Source organism: Stegastes partitus, unplaced genomic scaffold, assembly GCF_000690725.1.
Source record: "Stegastes partitus isolate 25-593 unplaced genomic scaffold, Stegastes_partitus-1.0.2 Scaffold186, whole genome shotgun sequence".
Taxonomy (NCBI): domain Eukaryota; kingdom Metazoa; phylum Chordata; class Actinopteri; family Pomacentridae; genus Stegastes; species Stegastes partitus.
Genome location: NW_007577917.1, coordinates 566,426 through 590,614, shown reverse-complemented (window position 1 = coordinate 590,614; position 24,189 = coordinate 566,426). Strand labels below are relative to the sequence as shown.

The window sequence follows — 24,189 nt, the reverse complement described above, 5'->3', positions numbered from 1 at the left end:
GCCGCTGTACGGAGAAGAAGACGCGACCGGAAGTGTGTTTGTTTACAGGCGGCTGCAGAAGACAGGTAGCTATCAAACATGCTCACTAAGGTTTGACTTGTTGGCCATAGTTACCTGTTAGTTTTATGCTGCATGGACGTAGCCTCTTTAGCTCGGCCGGGCTAAGAGCTAGCACATAAAACTGCTCAGACGAGTCCTAAATTCACTTCATGTTAGCTTCGTGCAGCATTGGCAGTGAGCTAATGTTGGGGCTAGTCCGTTGTAGAGCGGTCCTTCTATTGGAAGAAACCTGAATTTAACTCTGTTTTGTTTAAAGACGAAGTAATAAGTCTTATAGAGCATGACTGTGGTCACCTGAGATATCAACATGGTTAATTAATGAATTCGGCAACACTCGTTTTTAAAAAGAACCCACACATTTCCAATGAATCATTTTACAGCTTGTTAATCACCTAGCTTTGTAGCTTATCAGGAATATTACACTGAAATACGTTTGTAATGGTCCCTAACTCTTGTTTAACAGCGGACACATATGTTAAAGAGCGCGGTCCAGTACAGCAGCCTTCCAATAAAACCTGTGCTATGCGCTCAAAATGTTCAGTTTGAAGCAGCACCTCTCTGACAGCCAGTGACTAGTAACTACTGTCCTCTCAAGGGAGATATTGTTGTATTTCCCTCATTGCACATGGAAGCTGGCAGCAAGTTAGCAAACACAAATGATTTATCAAAGTGCAGATATTGAATATTCATACAAGCAAAGCCATCAGTGGGGCAGCAACATAACAGAGAGACTAGAACAGCAGTTAGCATGAGAGAGGGCGAGCAAATGGGTCATAATGCAGTGTTTCATATCAGTTCATATTGATGATCACTTTAATGACTTGTTTTGTTTTTTGTTGTTGTTTTAACAAAAACCAAGAGAAGATAGACTTAGCTGAATTTTAACCACCACTTACCTTGAATTGCCGTTCATCAAGGTACAGAAATAATGGTTTTATTACACACAAAGAGGTGAATTTGCACATAAATAGAAATAAATGACATGATCTCACCTTGATACACTTTAAATAACGTAAAACCTGGAAGCCAACTAAGAGAGACCAGGGTGAAGCTGCCACACTGTTCCACATACACCCTTGCATGAAGTCCGTTAGCCTTCGTAGCAGGCTGCCAGGAGTGCGTCCTTTAGGTGGAGATGGTGGAGGATACAGGGTCGTGTTTGTTAGACTGCAAAGCCCGTCTTGTAAAGGTAACCATGCTTCCTCGCATGCTGCAGTGTCCACCAGGGGAGAGAGAGCCAGAGGGCTAAAGGGCTCCATGTGTGAGACACAGCGTTGATATGACAGGGGAGGAAACACCGTTACACTGGAACCAATCTTTTGAGAAGTGCTTTCATGTTGATTTACATCTAAGCATATAGGTGAAACTAACAAACAACTTTAATATTGCTGGTGGTTAGCATATCATCATCCTTTTATCGCTCAGGGCCAAATAGGAGATGTGACTGTAGAGGAATCTATTTCAGCAGTGCTTGTTATACAGAGCACAGCAGTGGTAACAGGAGGAGATTGTTGCTGGTTGACCGAGAACCCAGTGTTGTGTAATATTTGCATTTCTCTCCTGTCCCACAGGGAAATGTACAGGAATGAAGAGCCGGACCAAACAAATGGCAGTAAGACGCTGCTGGTCCGCCACTTACCGGCTGAGCTCACCCAGGAGGAGAAGGAAGACCTCTTGAAATATTTCGGAGCTGAGTCAGTCAGGGTCTTATCAAATAGGGGTCGGCTGGTAGGTTGCACATCTCGGATGCTTTGTGAGCTTTTACATCCTGAAATGTTTGAGTTGCCATTCAGTCTGAACTGTGTTCCATCTCCACAGAAACACGCAGCCTTTGCAACATTTAGAAGTGAGAAGTCGGCAGCAAAGGTGAGCGTTGTTTCTTGTGTACTAGACCCAGGGCGATAGACGTTATCGTCTCAGGTTTCGTCTCAGTTTGTTCTGCTGTTCACTCCCAGTCACATCTCTTTTAGGCTCTCAGCAGGATCCATCAGTTAGAGGTTCTTGATCAGACACTTATTGCAGAGTTCGCGAAAGGCCAAGATCACATCACAGTATTAAAGGACCCACCGGTGTCAGACAGGTCAGTTGCCCGAATAGGAAGAATTAAACAGAATTAATTAAACAATCAGACTTGTTAATGTTGTTATACGTTTTACTGTACTTTTCCACAGCGGTGCCCAAGTCAAAGGGGAGCAGAAGAAACAGGAAATCAAGGAGCCAAATATTCCCCTCATAGAAACTGGTGTTGCACCGAGCCTCGGGTAAGAATGAATGCATAATGCAGCTGTTGTGGTAAAGCTTTGCTGTAATACGAGCAAATGAAACGTCTATTTTTAGTATTTTTTTTGGCTGATGAACCTCTCAGTCCACCTCCAGCAAAACCACCTACTAAAATTTTGAAACCTTGGTGCCTCGGTTAAAAATCTCAGCGCATTATTCTTGCTCTTTGTTCTTCCCCTGTTTTGTAAGACTAACCGGTAACAGGCCCTGTCGCCCATGTTTTGGAGCGTGTCAGTCACTGCCCACCCAAACTTTACCCTATACAATTAAATATGCATGCGTGACACATGTTCTCCAGCCCTGGTCAGAGCGTTGTCAGTTTGGCTCCGGAGAAACTGCCTGGAGGCTCGCTGACAGTAAACCTGGATGAGAATCTGAGAGCTGTAGTTTGGAGCTGTCAGAGGCCTTGTGTCCAATTAGATAGCCAGGCCGCCACTGAGCGCCTGACAGGCCGTCTGTCCTGCCAGTTGGTGAGACCAGGTGGTCTTTGATACCTCTCGCTCTAACACTGACAGTCGGCCCTGCTGCAGCTACAACAACCGAGCCTGCCTTCTCTCACACTTAAGAAATTCACATTCTGAACTAGTCTAAGTACGACTTTCACCGAGGAGATGTAGATGTTGGAGCAGCATATTGAGTTTGGTCTGATGGAATGAGCAGGAATGCAGGATTCACTGAATATCCGATCGGACGTATCTGGTGCGCTTTTATATTATTTTCACTACGAGGTCACATTTGTCAACCAAAACTGATTTTCTATTCTCTGCTTGTGTCTTAAAGGTTTGAAACTCTATTAAAAAAAGACATTTGGTTCGAAGAAACGCTGCATTTTTTTTGTACTTTACGAACTAAATAATACATCCATCAGCACTTTAAAAGAAATGTCATCTATTGTGAACATGAAAGGATGTCAGAATGATCATTAGCTGCAGTTCTTTTTCCATGTTTTATCCGTTTTATTCATATAAATCTGTTTTAAGCACATTTAAGTTTGTTTGTTTTTGGTATATTGTGAATTTTATCACAGTGCTCAGAAGAATAATTGCATGTATGTTGATATTTTTTCAGTTTGGGATGTATTCTGACCGTTATATCACAGCGTTTCATTGTCGTGTGTTGTTTTTGCATTTGAGGCCAGAGATGCTCAAACCTTTTAGTTAAATGTTTATACATTAATTTTACATAACATCAGGGATGCAGCTCATGTCCTTGAAAATTTATTTACATTTTGTGTGAAACGTTTTTTAAATTTTTTGTTCTTTCTGTGCTTTTCACATCCACATCCACTGCAACATAGCATTTTAGTGTATTATTGTTAGTAGTGCAATTGTGAATGTTGCAATTTACTCTTATATTAAAAGTCCCATATTGAGAAAATCCATTTGTTTTGCAGTTGTTGCTGAAAAGGGGCACAACTTAAAGACTGGACTAAGTGGGAGAATTGGTGTTGAACTGCAGAAGAAAAGACGTGCTGCTTTCCGTCCCTACATTTTCTTGTTTTTTATGACTTTCAGAGCAAAATCTTACTTAATAACAAATCATATCACTAGCATAGGACTGCAAGGTGGATCGGTGGTTAGCACCGTTGCCTCGCAGCGAGAAGGTCAGTGGATCTTTCTGTGTGGAGTCTCCATGTTGTCCCCGTGCAGCGTGGGTTCTCTCCGGGTTCTCCGGCTTCCTCCCACACAATCCAGAAACATGTTGAGGTTAATTGGTGATTCTAAATTGTCCATAGGTGTGAATGTGAGTGTGCTTGGTTGTCTGTCTCTAAGTGTAGCCCTGTGATAGACTGGTGACCTGTCCAGGTGAACCTGCCTTCACCCTGAGTCAGCTGGGATAGACTCCAGCCCCCCATGACCCTGGTGAGGATTAAGCGGTGTATAGATAATGGATGGATGGAAATCACGAACATGAGTTGTGCCAGTAACAACTCGTCATCATGGCTTTGTCTCGTTAAAGACTTTGAGAAACTCCGATTCAGACCCACAAACAACCAATCAAATCCAGATTTACAAAATCATTTGATAAATAACAAAACAATAAAAACTCAGACCGTAAATTAGTTCACTGCTTTGCTGAGATTTCACCGTCCTCCTCTGTCCCAGCAGCTAACGGGCTTTGTCACCATCTACATACATGGCAAATTAAAAAAATACACCCTTACCTTCAGCCTTTGCTTATTAAGCTGGGGTACGTTTAAATCTGCTCTCTCATGCTGTGCTGGCCGGCGTCTTATGAAAGTTGTTATTACACGAGGACAAGCCTTGCAGTGCTGACATGGCACGCTGCTCCCAGCGCCCCTTAATGGCCGAATCCTCCACCGCGTTGGCCGAGGGCTTGTCATGTCGAGATGAAGACACCCGGCTTCAGCTCACATGTTGACGTGTCTATTATTTTGACATGTGGTCGTGTGAAAAAGTGAGTTCATCCCATGGAAGGAAGATGAGCTTTTTCAGTCAGTTACTCAACAAAAACATCCGTAAACGACAGACAAAATTAACATATCTAATATTGTTCTGTGGAAAACGTAAGCACACCCCTGGCGTTATCAGAAATAATTTCCTGTGGGTGTTTTGCATAATTATCCACCAGCTTTCTGAAACTTTGGACTACCTGCAGAACTCTCTCAGGTGCAAAATGTTTGAGGATTTTCTTGCATTTATTGCCTGTTTCAACATGTCATTAGGATTCAGGTCTGGGTTTTGATTCGGCCGTTCCAGGACCACCCATTTCTTCTTTCTGAGCCGTTCCGTGGGGTTGGGATCCTGTTGAAAGGTCCAGCTCTGGTTCACCTTCAGTTTTTGGGACAGATGGCCTCATATTGTGTTCGGTTTTCTTTGATATGATGCAAAGTGATAATTAAACGAACGACTGCAAGCTGCCCGGTCCCCGAGGTCGCAAAGCAACCCCAAATCCGTAACATTTCCTCCGCCATCATTTCACAGTTGCTTTGTGGTTTTTTTCTTCTGAAAAGCTTCCTTTGGTCTGCATCAAACACATCTATCTTTGATTCGTCTGTCCAGAGCACATTATTCCAAAAAAAAAAAAGAAAGAAAGCCTGCTCTTTGTCTGTATGTTCATTGGCAAACTGTAGTTTTGCTCTGATGTTCCTTTTGGACACCAGAAGCCATTTCCCTGGCACACATCCCATGCAGGTCAAAGTTTTTGTTCATCTGCAGATCATTTCTGGAAATATTTTGGTTCTTGGAGACTCCTTTTTTTTTTTTTTTTTTACATCAAACAGTCTGCTCTTGGGCTGAATTTGCTTCCATTCCTGGACAAACTGGCAGCCGTTTAAAACCACTTGTAGATGAATTTCCTTACAGTGCAATAATTAATCTACAACCTTTTTTTTTTCTTTTTGTCTGAGGGCCTTAGAGAGCTCTTCAGATCTTGGCATGGTGACACCACACACTTCAAAAGCAAAGAGAGCCCCAGATGTAAGAGGTTTTAAATAAAACTGGCTCCACCTGTCACTCCCTGAGGAGGTTCTAATCATTAGCACCTAATCTGGAAACCCTGATTCTAATTTTATAAATTCAAAGGTGTGATAAATGTTTGTGCTGCATTCTTCCTTTTTTTTTTTTAAACAATTACAATTTCCTATCATCTGTTTAAGGCTATCTGCAGAATCTGTTTCAGTTTGGATCGAGTGTTTTTTTGTTGAATATTCAACAGTTTTCACGTATCAGTGAAGCGGTTGTTGTGTTTAAGGTAAAGAGTTGCAGCTGCAGAGTTTCTCTAACGCCGACTTTTTCTCCTACTCTCTCCTGCAGGTTGAAATTTCAATCAAATCCCACTTTGAAATATTTATACCCACCACCTTCCAACGGCATACTGACAAATATAACACACGCCCTGATAGCTGTGCCAAAGTTTTACGTGCAAGTGAGTAAATGCTGCTTCTTTTATATCGTCTGACGTCCGTGTGTGTGCATTTCTGGGTCTTTTCTTTTCTCCTCGTGGTCATTTTTTTAAAAATTTGCCCCCCTCCTCCAAAAATGCAAATGTGACAGCATTCCAGATTTATCTTGTAAAATAGAAATAATATTCTGGAATAAGTGTCCCAGAGGTTTTTGAACTGCATCCAGAGCTCTTAAAGATCAAACAGCAAACATTTGCCTTTTAAATTTCAATTTGGGGAGCAAGTATTAATAATAAACCATAAGTGGGAGGCATGAGTTATGGGTTTAACATTTCCCTGGGAGCTGCGCTGCTTGAATTTTCATTGCTGTTACTTCCCGCGTTAGCATCTTGGTGGTGCTAGCGTGTCGCAGAGGAGCCGGCGCGGCGCTCAGCCTCGGCGTAGGTATCTCACTTCAGCCTCAATCTCACCTTGATCCTTGTATTTGTATGCAAAAGCCTGGCAATCTGTTTTACATATGGAGCCCGAGTTACAGGCTGCCTGTTTGAGAGCAGCAGTATATTTATATTACCAGCTCCCACCCAGCTTGTGGAATGAATCCTTACATACAACGAGCACCGTTTCTCATGCACGTATCTCAATTATACGCAGGTACTTCATCTGATGAACAAGATGAATTTACCGTGTCCCTTCGGCCCAGTCACTGCCAGACCACCCACGGTAAGCTTCTATACGTAACTGTTCTTAATTTTTTAAAAACAGGTGAAAAAGTGTTCGGGAAGGAAGCCGGGATTCAAATGTGCCAGAAAGCATCGTTTATTTGCAAGAAGGAATTCAACTTGTGAGGTTAACCAGAACCCAGTTTAGATCGCTGAGTGCCCTCAACAATCAGCAGCTTATTGTGTTAGTAACACCGAGTTGTGTGGTCATTAACTCAAGACTCTGTCTGCTTTTCCTTTACTGTAATTATCAGACAAAAGTGCAGTTATTTACCCAGAAATAAAAATTTAGGACTTCAAGTTCTTTCATGCGTAAACAAGTGGGTGAGCATCACAGCTTCCTGAAGTCCAAGCAGTGAAATGTGGACTTTTTTTTACCCCCAAAACCAGCAAATGTGTTTTGCACTTAGTTTTAATAGTTAGACAGTAAAAGTACTGCAAGTCCACTCACTGAGAACGTTACACCTGTAGAAGCTACGGAAGGTAACAAACTCACCATCAGCCTTTGGAAGGATTTGCACTTTCATTGAGGGCTGCAAGGAGTCTCGGTGGTTAGCACCGTCGCCTCACAGCGAGAAGGTCGCCGGTTCGCATCCCGGTGAGGACACCCGGGATCTTCCTGCGTGGAGTCTCCATGTTCTCCCCGTGCAGCGTGGGTTCTCTCCAGGTTCTCCAGAGGTTAATTGGTGATTCTAAATAGTCCGTAGGTGTGAATGTGAGTGTGCTTGGTTGTCTGTCTCTAAGTGTAGCCCTGTGATAGACTGGTTACCTGTCCAGGTGAACCTGCCTTCACCCTGAGTCAGCTGGGATAGACTCCAGCCCCCCATGACCCCAGTGAGGATTAATGTATAGATAATGGATGGATGGATGTTTCAATTTATTTTCCATTAAAAAAAAGCTAAAAGTGATGGTGGGATTTTTGCAACAGTTTGTACAAAGCAATCCTGTTCCCTAATGTCAGGAGATAATGAACGTCGGCTCTCTGTAGCCCCACAGTGCTGCATTTATAATCGTATTTAGTGACACATTATACCTCAATCAAGATTAAAGTTCCAGCAGTTTTTAAAGTTGGGCATGATGCAGTTTTGTCACAAGGTGAGGGCAAAACATTATGAACTCGTCTGAAAATAATGACCTCTGTAACAAACATGAAGTAGAAATGTCATCTTTCTGATGTCAACAGAAAAAGCTTTTGTAGAAGTTGAGCTCTTGTACTGGAGCTCACAAGAGTTCCTATGAATAAGCTCGGTGAATGTGTTTTTTAAAGTTGTTCCAGTTTTGCTTTGTTTATTTCTTTTAATGCGTTTAAGAATCAAATTGATTCATAAACCTGGTGGTTCTACTGCTGCACCTGAGGGCAGATGGTGTTTTAACCAGCAGAGCATCTTAATTTTCCTTTAGGAGAAACGTGACTCGTACACAGATGTGAGGCAGCATTAGATGTGAAGGTATTTCCATCAGCCGTGTATTAACTCTTATAAAGATCAGTTTTTATGAACACAATAAAGTGAAACGTTCGCATCACGAGGGCCAAATGTTTGTAACCACCGTACGAGGATAATAATTAGTGTTTAATGGGGGTTTTCCACCAAAACAATGAAGCGATTGGGTGAAAATACTTGATATTGCATCCTTCTCTGTATGAATGAGAGATTCAGATTCGTCCTACTTCACTGGAAAGTCCATACTGAGTTTATGTGCTGGTTCCAGGTTCTGTGTGGTGAATATTGGACCACAAATGGCTTCTACACCGTTTATAATATCACAGAATCATGTAAACAGGAAGCGCTGCAGAGGGGAACATTTGTAGTCACCACAGTATTTGCTAGCAGCAGAAAAGAGAGACAAATAATGTATTTAAACTTAAAATAAGAGTTTGCATTCAACCGTATTTCTTAAAATCGAATGCTGTGAGAATACAGAAGGCAGGCAGTGGACAAAATTGATAATCCATAATGTGAGAAGATGGATAATGTTTGGTGCTGCAGGGAGGATCTCTTAAGCTCTTCAATTGTTTCTTATGTAAAAGCTAAAAAGCAGCGGTTCTGGCTCTGGTCAGGAGGATTCGTCGGTGAGCTAATGGGCGTACTTGTGTTTCCTGCAGTTCGAGCACCTGCCTCCTGCTCCACCCATCCCCATGCCTCCTCCCTTCCCTCCTGAATACCCCCCTTTACCGGAGGAGGAGATGGAGCTGTCCAGCGAGGAGGAGTCGGAGTACGAGAGTGGAGATGACGAGGACAAAGAAAGGTGAGGAGCAAAACGATGTTGGAGAGGACTCGAGTCAACACAAACATTCTCTTCAGACCATCGACTAACTTGTTTACTGTGCGTTAATCTATCGTTCATCAGTAATGGCGTTTCTAGAGACACGAGTGGCTTGACAGGAAGCGTCTTTAAATTCCAGTGGATGGGCAGGCACTCTTTTTTTTTTTTTTTGGTTGTTGTTGTTGTTTTTCTCCAAGTTAGACATTTTTCCCTTATTCCCTATGCTTGCTTTATTTCAGGATTGTTCGTCTGATGGGCCTGGTCAACCAAGCATGCAAGAGACCCTTGAGACCAAAAACAGCTTCAAAGAGAAAGAAGCCCAAGATCAAGGATCTACTCTATGCTCCCAAACCAGACTCTCAGAGGTACACCGGAGCCACTCATGCATGTCACAGTCCTCACGCACAGCTCATCTCGAGACAGTATTCATAGGCAGCAGCTAAAAACGGAGGACGAAAAACCTCCAGACAATAAGTCTTCCTCATAAAGACAGCCCGGTGTTGCTCGGAGGCTTATTGTTTCAGCATCACACACACCCTCCCTTAATGATATACCACAAACTGTGTTTTTGAACTATAAATACACACACACAGCCTCCAGGCCACATATTTGCAAACTGGGGAAATATCTCTGGTTGACCGGAACGAAATCTCCCAAAACCATAAGCTGCTCAGATTCCAGTTTTATTGCAGGCTCCTCTATTTTTTATTTTTTTGGACTGTTGTTGAGAAGAAGTGCTGATTGTCTCTGCTGTCCTTCCTCAGCGCTCCAGTGCTGCAGCCCTCTGATGTGTTTGAGCAGCCCCACCCCGCCGGTCCCAAGAAAATTGAATTCCACATTTCTGTTCCAGAGGTGGCGGCTATCGTGGAAGGAGGTGGGCCAGGCCAGCCTAATGAAGAAGGTAAGGGCCACGTTCTGACCAAAGACATTTGCTGGAAGCTGCGTTTCCTCGAGTCGGTTTGTTGGATGTGTTGATTACGAAACCAAGTTGATCATTTGTCTGAGCAGTTAAAAGTCCAGAGGTGTTCACATGGCAGTGATGGGAGCTCAGTGTTTTAAGAGGCTTGACGTGGAAATCAGGCTTGTTAATTGATTGTTGTTGATGAAATCAGCGTGTTGAACGGGAGCACAATCACCATTTGAAGGGTAAAGACAGCAAGTTCACACAAGTAGGAAATGAATCGAATGTCCTCGTTAACAAGATTGTTGTTGGTTCTACTCTTGATTGACTGATCAATTTCTTATTTTAGAGCTAGTTATGAGTAAAATGAAGTCTTTCTGCGGATGCGTTTTTGGTCTGACTTCTAGCACAAGGACTCTGGTTTTAATTTATTCTACCTGTTTCATAATCAAGGAGACATATGTATTGATATGTATGTACCCAGCTTGTTCAGGATGCACAGGATCAAATGCTCTCTATGCAAAGAGGCCCTCGATGCAGGAGGTATGCTAACAGAGAAAACACACTTTCTGTTACAACCGATAACTCGGGATTGCTCATAAAACTACCCAGATTCAGGTTTTCATTCCCCCACCTCTCATCGTTAAGTTATGTAAAACAAGTTGCACAGATACACATTTAAATCTTCTTCATTTGTTTTACCAGTGGTGGAGCTGCACTTAACAGATAATGTTTATATTGCACCACCGTGTGTTTCTTTGCACTGGGTAACATTACAGAAGTAAATTAACGTCCTCGCCGTAAGGACGCAGTTTAAGACAAGGCGTAGTTAAACAGTGAACGCTTTGCTGCTTTCTCTCTGTTTGAGTGTTTCAACCACAGCAGCGTCACCGAAAGGAGAACCTGGAACCTGAACCCAACCAAAATTATCTAACGTTTGAAAAGAAAGTCAGACAAGAAGCTGTTTTCTGCAGAGAAATGATGCATCAACTATGGAAGGCTTGCACCAGTATAATTTTGTGGGTTTTTTTGTGTGTGTAGCCTTTTAGTATTTTGAAATAAAAGTCGATATGGATCAAAGTAAAATGATCAATTTTAAATGATCTAGTTGTGCTTCTGGGCTGCAGAGTGGCTCAGTGTTTAGCAGCGTTGCCTCGCAGCTAGAAGATCGCCTTGTGTAAACAAGTGGGTGAGCATTACAGCTTCTTGACGTCCAAGTAGTGAAATGTGGATTTTTTTTCCCCCAAACCAGCAAATGTGTTTTGCAATTGGTTTTAATAGTGAGACTTTTTTTCCTACATGGTAGCTGAAGTGTTGTACGTCCTCACTGAGCACGTTACACCTGTAGAAGCTAAGGAAGGGAACGTCCTCACCACCAGCCTTCAAGACAACAGGGTTGAAAGATATGCAACAAACAAACCATCAGACTGTGATTATTCGGAGGGATTTGCACTTTTATTTAGGACTGCAAGGTGTCTTGATGGGTAGCACTGTTGCCTCGCAGCTAGAAGGTCGCCGGTTCACGTCCTGGTGAGGACACCCGGGATCTTTCTGCGTGGAGTCTCCATGTTCTCCCCAGCGTGCAGCGTGGGTTCTCTCCAGGTTCTCCGGCTTCCTCCCACAGTCCAGAAACATGTTGAGGTTAATTGGTGATTGTAAATAGTCCGTAGGTGTGAATGTGAGTGTGCTTGGTTGTCTGTCTCTAAGTGTAGCCCTGTGATAGACTGGTTACCTGTCCAGGTGAACCTGCCTTCACCCTGAGTCAGCTGGATAGACTCCAGCCCCCCATAGTGAGGATTAAATGGTGTATAGATGATGGATGGTTGTGCTTTTAGTTTTTTATGTACTTGCCACTGTTTGTTTGCAAATGTCTCCATTATGAGCTTTAGGATGTTTATTTATTTTGACCATTTTAATGCTTGTTAATCTACTGTCGAGTGATTCTGAGATACTTGATAAATTCTGAACTCCCTGTGTAATGGAGTTACAGCTTCATTGTGGGGTTTCTCATGAGATGCCCTCAAACACCCACTTCCACACATGTACGGCATTAATGAAATGCGTCTACATGTAAGTTGTATTAAGTAATACAAAAGAATCCTACTTTTATGGCCGGCCAGTAAACACACGTCTGACCAACGCTGGCGCCTGCAAAGTCAGCCGAGGAATCCATATATAAAGGGGCTCGACTGCTCTTATGTGCAGCAAAGGCACTCTAAGGGTTTGATTATTACCATACATCATGTTTATTATCACGTTGAAGCAGGAGGTGGTTTGATACTCGTATTGACAGAAGTTAAAGCTCTCACTGTGGGTGAAGTCGAAGCCAAGTGTTGCACAGCACTATATCACAGCGGAAACTTGCACCAGAAAGGTTTTACCATTATCTGTATGAGCAAATGTCATTGAGGGCACAGTCTGTGTTACTTGTCAGCTGTGCACTTCCCCGTTTGCCTTATCTCCCTTCTCTCTAGCTACAACTTCACTGCCTGGCAAGTCTCTGAGAAGTAAAATAGATCTCAAAGTCACACACAAAAGATTTCCTAAAGGCAGGGGAAAGATAAACTATGACAGGTGGCTTTTTGGATTAGTCTTGTTTTGGGGAAGTGGGGGTGTGGGATCCGATAAACAAGCTATTTAAATGAAAAGGGGAGGTGGGGGGACAGATAAGGAGGAGGATAATTTTGAAAGCAGTGATCTAGTTCTCTGCAGAGAGCGGAAAAGCTCCCCAACACTTCGTGCTCCGGTGCACACACACATACACCTTATGTGGATGACAAGCTTTTATTTTCCTCCTCGGATTTGTACAGGCTCACTGCTCTTAGTAATTCCATCTACAACATGTGTGCGCGCATTCATGCGCTCTTCAAAAGAGTTATCCTTCCCACTGCTTTTCAAACTCATGTTTGCAAAACAGGAGTGGATTTTGATTACAGTTCTTTATTTGAAATAGGCTGAATGTGCTTCTGGTTCACTTTGGTGGCTGTCTATCGGTGCCACTCATTCTCGCTTTGTTCATTATTTATTCATTTTAATTCACTCACATTCTACTGATTCCACAGCGAGGAATTCTAAATACCAATATGTTAAACTAATTGTGACCAAGAGGATTTGCTTCCACTCTCTCATCCTGAGCTCGTGTTGTTTACTGAAGAGGATAAACATTTTGGAAGTGATTATTTCGCCATCTGCCATTGGTAGACTCTTTGAAAACTTCCATTGTGCTGGAGGGAGAGTGTCCCCTTCTGTTTCATATCATAAAGCAATCAGGCAGATCCGACTTGGTGGCACACAATACGAAATACACGCTGAATTAATGTAGTAACAATTCTGATAACTGCATTTTGCACCTTCTGATCCTCGATCCGAGCAGATGAGGGCGAGGTCGCCCCCGGCAGCAGCGAGGAGGCGTTGGAGGCGGAAGGTTTCGGGAAGCTTTACCCCAGCGCCCAGACGTCCCAGCAGCAGGAGGAGCAGAGCGACGACGAGCAGGACCTCACGTCGGGCATCATCTCTAGGAAGGAGCTGGAAAAGGGACGGCTGTCGAGAGATGGTAAATATAACCTATACGGGCGACTCGGTGGGCGCCCGCCGCCGACTCACAGCGGGGAAGGTCCTCGGTCTGAACATCAACAGAGCTTGTCACAAACTGGTGATTAGAGACAGAGAAAAGAGAAAAAAACCTGACCTTACAAGTTTCTCAAATCAATAAAAGCCACTGAAAAAGCTGGGAGGAATAATTTTCAGGTTAGGCACATGCTCGGAATAACAATTTCCACCCTTCCTCGTACGTAGAAGCCTTTTCTCTTGCTGCTGCATAACGCTGATTGATACTGTTCAACGGAAACCATATCAAGGTCCACAAATCTTTCTTATTTTGCTTTTTAAACAGCTGTAGCTCTCTCCCGCAAACCCTGTTCTGTTTAGAAGTGGTGCAAGTGGAGGAGAGGCAGCAGTTTGTTTGAAATGCATATTAGAGTAAACTGGCAGTTAGTTGGGAGGCTTTGTGGTGAAACAACAAAAAAAAAAAAAGTGCAAACTGTGAAAAATCAAACTGATAAATCCCTCGGAGGAAGAGGAGCTCGTGGTGGTAAATATGTTACGTCAGCGTTACCTTTCTGAGATGCCTCCGTAATGACGAGAACTGAGGGAAGATGGAGAAGATTGTTGTTCTTGTGGGATTGTCAGTGGCCTTCTGTAATGAGCCGCTAACCTGGAGTGACTCTCTAAGCAAAGCAGTGACCGCTTGTCACCAAACGTACGACGGTTGTGAATCATTATGTCAAACTAGACGGGATCGCTCTGGGGTGTGGAGGAACATGATCCCGACTGGAAGATTTGTCTTGACTGTAAAGGTTCCCACCTCTTAGATATGTAGTAAATAATAACGACGTCAATATTACGTAAAACCTGGTGCAGAGGTGTATATTCATACCTCCCAATAAAGGAGGAAAAAAACAGATAATAATAATAAACTTTATTTATATGGCACTTTTCAAAACAGGGTTACAAAGTGCTGTACAGATTCAAAGAGAAGTGTAAGAAAACAACATTAAACAACATTAAAGGAAGTGAAAAGCAAAAAAATACATAAATAAAAAATGGTGAAGGTGAAACACATAAAGCATGAAAGACAATAAAACAATATAAAAATATATAAGAAAAATAAAACCCAGTAAAAGAAGACAATTAAAAGACAATAAAGGAGGTCAACTGACAAAAGTAATAATAAACAAAAAAAAATGTAATGAAAACCATGACATTGCTTTTGAATTGTGGTTCAACAGAAATATTTAATAAAAGAATAAGAAATAAATAAAAACAAGCATGATGGGACCTGTACACTAATATTTAGTTGAACAACCCTTTGAGTCAATCACTGCACTACAGTTTTTGTTTTTTTAAAATTATTCTTTTCAACCACAATTGAAAAGCAATGTCTTGTTTCACTAAATTGCAATTTAATAAATTTTTATTTATTATTTCTTTGTTCAGTTTTGAGTTATTTGAGTGACTATTGTGAGTTTTGGCTTTTCTTTAATGGATGAATACATTTGAGGACGACTGTAGGTCAGTATAATTGCAGTTGTCAGTTACTTCCTTTGATGCTGTAGAATACCAGTTAGATACAGGGATGAGTTTCAGTCACTGTAATCAATATTTTTATATTAGCAATAAATCCAATATGTGACTTCCTTCTGCAGGAAGTCGGGGAAGACTCAAGGTAGCGTGTACAGGAAGAGCCCCGTAATCAGCTTTTCTGTTTGTATCGGCAGCTTCGACAGTGGTGCTCGCTCCAAATGCAATGACACGTAGTAGATCCTGGACGTACCTCCAGTTCCACGAGGAAGCAGAACAATGGAGGGTTTGATATGTTAGTCTATATGGTGAATTTTACCTTAAAGGAAAAGACTTGACAGGAACAGTGTCTTCTTCGTGTTTAACCAGTTAGCATCCAGTCCCTCCCAGCGGTTCTTCAGGACCACACCTACCGTGGACAGCTTACCTTCTATCTCCCGGTCCTCAAAGTGGTTCTTCAGGGGCAGTTCTTAGGGTCGTAGCACAAACACGCCCTCCAACAGCCTGCAAATTACTGAGCTGGCAAACAGCTTAATGACAACACGCCATGACTAACCCGTAGGGAACCATCCCTCTAGTCTGCTGTTCTGATCGGCTTTACGGGGACATGTTTGAGCTCATTTCTTTACTGTTTGGAACCGAATCACTGCTCCTATCGGCATCGTCTTCCAAAAGCAATTTTTAGCAAAAACAAGTTTGGATAGATATGCCTAATGCCCAGCCTGGAAACAAGCAAACAGACAGTGTCAGCCAGTGACTGATGAACATAGCGCAGCGTTTAGCGGCTAAATATAAATACTGAACTTATTGCCAAGTGGCCAGAAACATGTCTTCTATCTGCCTCTTAGCTCACAAGCTAGGAAGACCTGAATTCACATTTGAGAACAGTTTTATTTCTAATGTGTTCCTGTAATGTAGATCTAAACGAAATAACTTGAAATGTGGGAAAAAATATTAGTTTGGCGTCTCCTTGACATGACAGAGAAGCATCCCCCTCCATCGCTCACTCGGTAATTCTTCTCCTCTGACACACATTGGTCAGGCATGTTTTCCATACAAATACAGCAGCTGAGACAACTTTACATCCAAGCGATGTCTAAAACACACCGCATGGGAGGCGCTCAGGAGATCAGACATGCAATCATCGCTCGCAGCCGACTCCTTCCTCCGTCCTCTTTTTAAATAAAACATGGAGTGGATGGTATTGAGTTGCAGTGACTTTGAATTTATTTTAATGTTGGTATGGGCAGCTCTGTGATCCTTTGTAGCTGTTTTTGAAATTCACCTTGCATCACGTTTTTTTTCCTCTCCCTCTCCCTCTCTCTCTCTTTTAAAACAGAGATAAAAAGGATGTCTGTGTTTAAAAATTATGAACCGGGCGAGCCAACCTGCAGACTGTACGTGAAGAACATTGCAAAGCAAGTGGAGGAGAAGGTAGGGTCTGTTTATAGCCATGCTTAATCTGGAGTTTGTGTTTATTTATTACTGACTGAATTTCCCAGTTTACAGTTTTATCCAAGATGCGATCGTGATAATCTTCATATATAAATGTGCTTCACTGACTCGTTATTTGCCTTCCAGGACCTGAAGTACATCTACGGACGATACATCGACCCTTCGTCAGAAGCCGAGAGGAACATGTACGTAAACAGCAACCCGGCTAATCCCTGTCTGTTATCGGCGTCGCTTCGCCCCATCGTCTTCTTCTTCTTCCTCGCGAGCTATTTTCGACTCGAGCAATTTGTCGCTTTCTCCTGAGAGTTTTTAGTAATTCATGCTGACTGCGTCTTGTGTTATTAATAAGTATCTAAACTGATGTAGAGATCATGAGGGACGTTTTTATGTTTGTGCATCAGCAGTACTTCAAATAAACATTCCACCTGAGTCATCAAACTGAGCTGATGTCGAGGCCAGACTCTGAACACAGATGTAGGTGATAAACAGGAAGCTACGACTCTGCCGGGGGATCGCTTTGTCCTTCGGTGACCTGCTTCTAAATTGTGCCGCTTTTTTTTTTGTTTTTTTTTTTAACCGCTTACGGGTCAGCGCAGTTTCTTAGTGACACGTTTGTGATTAAGAACGCCGGTCTTAATGCTCCGAGAAGTTCTAACTTGTACGCTACCGGACCTCAGGTGTCCTATTGCGATCCAAAAGACGGCAGATTCTCATTTCGGGCAGCGGAAGAGTTGCTGACGGAGGTGCAATAATATGCAAAATTTATGGCTGCATAGGTCTTAAGGTCAGCGTTTAATAGTTTTTATGGTGCGGAAAACAAATAAATGCGAAAGATAAAAAATGATTTAAATTAATAAATATGTGAAAATAACGTCTGAGATGCTCCGGCTTCTCGTATTCAGGGACTGAGTTTTAACCGAGAGCACATTCATATTAAACCTGTTTATCTTGTTTCGGCCCTCCGTCCACATTAAACCTACTTTTTTTTTTTTTTTTCACACTCAAAAAATACTTTTCCAAAACACTCCAGAGTGGAGAAATCTTAAACCGCTGGCTAACGTAGTAAGAAAACTGTACAAGCACGAGAGAATGTACGTCAATACAGCTGAACACACAGCACAGCGGCCGTCATTAACCTGTATTTATGGTAATTCTGACACATGACATTGGGAAACATCACTTGAGACCGTGTGCCGGTTAACAGGCAGAACAAATGAGCCAGCGTCGTATCGCTTTGGCTAGTGTTCCAGTTTCTGTATCCAAGAGTGTGTGAGGGTCCGCTGAGTCCGAGCGATGGAAGTGATGCCGTCAGAGGCATTTTTAAAATAGAAGTAAAATTACAAGTAGGAAATAAAAACGACATAAATGATGTAACAAGCCGAGCTAAAACACATTGGATTTGTCTGGTTTAAGATGAAAACGTGGAGTATGTAGAGCACTTTCTGATAGCAAGATGAGGCGAGTCCAATATTTATGTCCCTTTACTGACAAATCAGGATGACGGCGTATTATCTGACTGAACAATCCCACAGATTGGCTACGTTCACACTGCAGGACTTGATGCTCAATGAGGATTTCTTTGTGACTTCCTTCACATTTCCAGTTCAATGCGACTTGTATGTGATCTGCTGTGTGAACTTCATACGACCCAAAAGTGTCCCGCATGCGCAGAAGAGGACACGACGACGTCACACGCAGCGAGCGTGCTCAGTGTTTACGGAAGTAAACATGGATGGTAACGGTGGAGCGTATCTGCCACTCCCCCACCGCCACCGATGGAGGAAACAGAAGTGTGAGCGCTAACTAAACTAGCATCAGCAGCCAAGTACTGCCTGTGTGTTCTGGACACTTCCACCCCGTCAGAGCGCTGCCCAGGGGTGGAAGTGTCCCCCGACTGCGTTGGATATTCTGATATTCATCATTAATTGGGCCTGAATATCCAGAGAGCAGAAAGTGTTACTGGGACCAGCCCTACTAGTTATTATAACAACTAATTAACAACTAATGAGCCTTCCAGCATCAAGTCCTCCTTGTATCTGGACCTCCGTCTGGACAATCCGACATAAAAGAAGGTTTTACATTTAGCATCGGATTATCAAGTCACGACTGTATTTACCTTTTTGACCTCCCCTCGTATGTTGTTGTAATGTGCATGTGCTGGAAAACCAAAATGGGCCATTTTGTTTTAATTCCTAGTGTTCTGGGCTAGAATACAACCGTCCACTGCACACATGCACAACTAGAAATTAAAAAACTCCACCTTTCTGGATGCACATCCACCAGTCGGTGCAATCCCTTCATTTCTCATAATGTATTTCACACAGTTGTCTGATAACAGAAACAGAAAAATACGTGATGAGAACAACTTTATCACGAGATCAACAACCACAACAAAGCTGATAGCAGAGAGCGGAGGGGAGGGCGGGGTAGATAGAGGGGATGCTAAATAGAGGTTGAAAAGAGCTGTCACTTGGCAGAGCAACCAGCTGTATATGTGTGAGTGTGCAGTCAGAGTCAGCTGTGTGGCGGCAAAGTTAAAGAGAAATTTCTCCTGCGATCACGTATTTTAAATGTTAGTGCTGCTGATCACGCAGCTGTTGTCATTACCGTGTATTTATGTTGATTTTGTCAGCCATAAAGTAATGATGTGGTTAGCTACACTTTCTCTCCCACTGCTTACCAGATGTTTCCAAATGAGAAGAAATGAGGAAGAAATTTGCGCCAAACGTTTTTTTCACACCAACCCTCCTGTGACGTTTCCTCCAACGTGATGCCGTCCTGTTAGCTAACCGTTAGCTGTACTATTAGCCCCCCTCGTTTCTTTTTCTTTTGCTTTTAATTGCTGCTCAGTGAAATCCAGCTGGTTGTAATAGAAACACGCAGGTCGCTGCAAGAATCCGATGATATTTTCCAGGGTTTTTACGCTGACTCGGCCAGGCCACGGGCTCGGAGTGATAATGATGTGTGTCCCCCGCTTTGCTTGGCTCCTCAGGTTTGACATTGTGTTAATGAAGGAGGGCCGGATGAAAGGGCAGGCCTTCGTAGGACTCCCCAGCGAGCAGAGTGCAGAGAAAGCCCTGCGGGACACCAACGGCTACGTTCTCTACGACAAACCCCTCGTTGTCGTATCCTTTTATCCGCTCTCACAAAACGAAACAAGGACGAGGGTTTTTGTAAGGAGTGTGAATCCAGGCTGTGTGTGTGTTTGGTGACATTTAGTTAATTGGTGTGTGAAGGTAGAGATTCATTTACTATATTTTAAACCACTGAAAACAGAAACAGTGGTTATTTTTAGATGACAGATACATCTCATGATAAAATGATTCGTTTTAGATGCTTAATTTATGCTGTATGGGAAAAATACCTCAGCGGCAACAAAGGCAGAGGAGAAAATAACCCCCTGGAGGCAGTTATGACATAAACCTGAGCAGACATATACCTGCGTGGATGTTAAAGGCCGGCTAAGAGGGGATGTGTGTTTGGGTTTATTACCCTCCTCTGCACAGATGTGTTCCTGGCTTTGGCCCTCGGTGCCTTCAGGAGGACGGGGACTAATTTCTGGCAGCTCTGAACCACCACCTGCTCTTCCTCCTCTCAACACAGATAATTGTGCATCAACTTTTGAACTTGTCTAATGGAACAAGGCTATTGATTTTGACGGTGTTTTAATGCGCGTCCCGTAGCCAATTAGCTCGGCGACAGCGTATTAGTCTTTGGGCTGGAGGAGCGAACAGAGATGTCTGCCGTCTCATTTATTTGTGGTGTTGTCTCGCGTTTAGCTGCGTTGCAGGTACGGTAACAATGACAGGGCTCAGACGGTAGTTCAGCAAGTCTATCACTGAGAACTGCTGCGTTGCAAAAATATTTCTATTTCCTTTATATTTCTGGAGATGTAGTCACTGTATGGGCAGTTTTACTATCTGGATTGTGGTAGTTTTTCATTTTTAGACTTTAGGGTTGTGTGGTAACCTTGTGGCTCAGAATTGGCCTTTAGAAACCCACCTTTTTGTCTTCTGGTTTGTTAGAACCTTTTCACTGTGTGTTGCCCATTAAAGCAATAAACTAGCATTTTAGGAATGCACTTGCTGGTAGAAAGGATCTTTTTTCATGTCTCTATGGTCACAAATATGAAGCTGGAGCCAGCAGATGATTAGCTTAGCTTAGCTTAGCATAGTGAACAGCTAGCTAGGATCCATCCAGGTACCAATGTTGGGTTGGAAAGCTTGATTTTCTGTGTCTCTGCTAAGCTATGCTAAGCTAAGCTAAGCTAGCTCCAGCTATGTTTTTACTGAGCAGGAGTCAGATTGGCATCAACCTTCTCATCGAAGTGTGTTTTCTAAAATGTTGTATTGTTCCTTTAGTCTGCCAGCTGTTTCTTAAACTGCCTAAAAGAGTTGTAAAAGGAAAGCATAAGCACATTTTGTAAGTTGGATTGTTATTTCGGTCTATTTGGAACATCAGAGAGTCGAGCGAGGTTCATTCTGGTACAGATGTAGGCCAGACTAAATTCTCTCATCATGATTTCTTCACTGCTTCCCTCAGAGTGCAGTCTGGCACTCGCCGGCGAGTCCTCCAACAGCTTGCTACAAAAATTAGTGAGCTGGAAGAACAACCTGCGAGAAATGTAAGTGGATTAAAGCGTGGGCTTCATTAACAGACAGCAGCACATCTGACTCCTCCTTTCTTTATTTAACCCGTCTGTGAGCCAAACACTTCATCAACCTGTGACTGGCAGAAGCTGTCACTGAGTAAGTGAGGCAACCTCAGGAAAGCAGGAGACCCGCGCTCTTATAAGGTCAATTCTGGCCAGTAGTCTTCTGGCATTTATGAACAAACACCTGCGACCTTTTCTCAAATTAAATTCATACGAGGCATTGAGAGTCACGAGGAGGAGGGCCGGCGTGGCTGAAAGCTGCTCGCTGGAAGTTTGGGGGAGTAAAATGCATTTGGTGTGTGTTTTCTAAGGCATGATTTGTGTGTTAAATGAGCTGAAGGAAAGGTTTTAGTTGTCAAACATTTTGATAATGACACCAGATGAAGGATTCTTAGGATTCTGTTAAATGGACATAATTAGCAACCTTAACTATAGACTCACAGCAATTTGCCAGATCTGCAAGACCCAAACAGGACCCCACAGAAACCAAGAGAGGACCGAAACAGCGATGAGCTCAACAGGTGAGTGAAGCGTTTAGGGTTAAATTAAAAATGACCAGCATCTGTGTGTGTGTATAGAACAAGCCTTACAATCTTTGTAATGGTGTTGTTTTTTTCACAACCTTTTGTTTACACTTTATCTATTCAAGATGCCAAGGCTTGATATTGTGGCCCAGCAGAACCATTTGTATCCTTATTCTGCATATCCTTTGGAGGAAAAATAAGCGAATGCGGCCAGTTGAATTGTAGTTATTGTGGCACAACTGGAGCACCTCGACGTGTATTGTAGTCTAAATTTAAAAGGACCGAGTAGCGCGCTGTGTCTCTGTAGCTCACCGTGTCTCATTGACTCTGAACTGTTTGTGTAAAGCTGTGCTATTTTGGAGCCTTTTAAACGTCCCTTTACATTGATTTCTACCGTGTTTGACTGAATTTCAGGTGGTGGTCGTCAGGCGTTGTCTTCTTCTATTCTTTTATTCCTCAATAAAATATTTTAATAAAATAACTTTTGTCGTGTTTTTCTTCCAATCACAGCCTCAAACACATGTCACCATTTGTGGGAACGCTTCAGACCATCATAACTGATTATCTTTAGTCCCAAACTTAAAGTCCTGTCTGCCGAGTAAATACAGACTGGGGAAGGTATATGAGATCGAGATTGGCCCTGCAGCAGATGGTAGGTTGTCAAAACAGTGGGGGGAAAAAAACACAGTCCTGAAGAGACAGCAAACAAAGCAAACAGACTGCAGTCTGTGGGAAATTGCTGGGACTGGGTTAGCTTACCTTTACAATCCCTGGCTGGCCCCATCTGTGTCATTATAGAGAGTAAACCTTGGAGGGGGAGGGGGCTTCTCCCTTCAGCAGCCGTAATATCTGAAAATTTGGAGATAAAATTGGTTTTTGTCCTCTTTGGGTATAAGCAATACTGGAAGTGTGCTGGGTGCATGTCAATCACAGGGAAAGTTTGAGACGTCTGATGTTAAAAGAGGGAAAAAAGCATGAATTTGCTCCGAATGGCTGCTCGTATCTGTGATGCTTAATCAGGTTTGTACCACCTGGAAGCTTGTTGGAAGGGAGACAGTCTTTACAATGCATGGGATCCTTTGCAGTTGCATCTTTTTATGTTTTAGCTAAAAAAGAAAAAAAAAGGCAGTTCTTCACAGTTTGCCCACACAAAGTAACACATGAACCGTCCTCAGATAAACTACGGTGGTGGTGAGTCTGTGTTCTGCTCAGATCAGGGGAACAGAGCCTGATAATGCACCAACTGTACTAATAGAGGTTTTTGTGCTTAAATAAACTGGAATGTGGGCGGGACGTTAAAAAGAGAACCAAAAGATTGCAGGCTAAAAACACAAATATAACATATTTATATTTGTAGATTTCTCTTTACGGGTCGTTATTGATCTTTAGGTTATCTCAGTATTCATCAGCAAAACGTGGCCACATTTAAATTTTAAATTATTAGGAAATTACAGAGCCCCAGACATCAAAATAGAATTAAATCATGGCCACAATAAAGCTATGACGTGGGAACGAATTAGCTTTATTGTGGCCACGAAGTAGGTATAACACTGGTCTACACCCAATTTGGTGTCAAAGTTTTTTGAGATGATTTTGGACAATCACAATGTGCTGAATCCAAATATGACATTGGTTTTGCTCAATGAAGTCCAAATTTTGATTTGATGAAACATGTAATTTGCTTGTATTTACCTTTACAAATGTTTACGCTCATCAACTTTTGGATCATTTAGGATTAGAAAATGACATTTTTCCTCTAAAATCCAATTTCATATGAGAAATACTAAATTAAATCAATCGTTAATGTCAAAAAATGTGATTGACTTTGTGGTAAAATTGATTTGTTTTTTTTTGTAATCGAGTTGGCATAAAAACCTGACCTGATACAGAAAGGCAGATGTCATTTTTGGATTCAGCGTTGCAAAAAAAGTGTCCTAAATCAGTTAAAACAATCCTAGACACCTTCAGAAAATTATTTTTTTGTAACCCAGTGTAATTAGTGCATGAAATAATATCGTTCTTGGTGAGCAAATCAAGCGCGCCTTAACCTTTGTGCTCCAAATTGTTTTGGTAAAGCCATCAAATTGAACTTCCCTTCTGGGATAAATAAAGTATTTTTCATTCATTCTTTCATTTAATTTCATTCATTCATCATGTGACTGATTTAAATCACTACCTCGTGTACATAAAGCACTAACGACCCTGTATTTATTGTTATGTTCAGCACAGTTTGGGTTAAACATTTATCTACAACCTGTTGTCTTTGTTTAAATGCATGTGTGGTTTTATGTGTGTGTTTAAGTACTTGTGCACACACTCGGCCAATAAAGCTGATTGAATTTCATTAAACGACGACGAACACTTAACATGAAAGCATCACGCGGTCC

General features: G+C 42.4%; 1 protein-coding gene across 4 annotated transcripts; it reads left to right on the top strand.

The window, feature by feature from the left end:
• rnpc3 (RNA-binding region (RNP1, RRM) containing 3) lies at window positions 1-22,283 on the top strand. Of its 4 annotated transcripts, none has more exons than XM_008280224.1 (16): window positions 1-65; window positions 1,632-1,788; window positions 1,879-1,926; window positions 2,031-2,140; window positions 2,232-2,321; window positions 6,117-6,228; window positions 6,857-6,925; window positions 9,029-9,171; window positions 9,429-9,554; window positions 9,954-10,090; window positions 13,464-13,643; window positions 16,509-16,603; window positions 16,751-16,809; window positions 19,617-19,749; window positions 21,722-21,799; window positions 22,217-22,283. In XM_008280224.1, exons 2-15 carry the CDS (start codon window positions 1,636-1,638, stop codon window positions 21,788-21,790), a joined length of 1,524 nt encoding a protein of 507 aa, XP_008278446.1. In that variant the 5' UTR covers window positions 1-65; window positions 1,632-1,635; the 3' UTR covers window positions 21,791-21,799; window positions 22,217-22,283. The 4 variants fall into 4 exon arrangements, with proteins under 4 accessions (XP_008278446.1, XP_008278444.1, XP_008278442.1 ...); XM_008280222.1 differs by having other exon boundaries at window positions 21,928-22,283; XM_008280220.1 differs by having other exon boundaries at window positions 21,722-22,283.
• The last annotated feature ends 1,906 nt before the right edge of the window (window positions 22,284-24,189 follow it).

Excerpts from the sequence above, each read along its gene's own strand:
- rnpc3 (XM_008280224.1), top strand. The coding sequence starts at position 1,636 with ATGTACAGGAATGAAGAGCCGGACCAAACAAATGGCAGTAAGACGCTG. Across the intron at positions 16,810-19,616 it reads TCAGAAGCCGAGAGGAACAT|GTTTGACATTGTGTTAATGA; the intron begins GTACGTAAACAG and ends TTGGCTCCTCAG. Across the intron at positions 19,750-21,721 it reads ACGACAAACCCCTCGTTGTC|CAATTTGCCAGATCTGCAAG; the intron begins GTATCCTTTTAT and ends ATAGACTCACAG.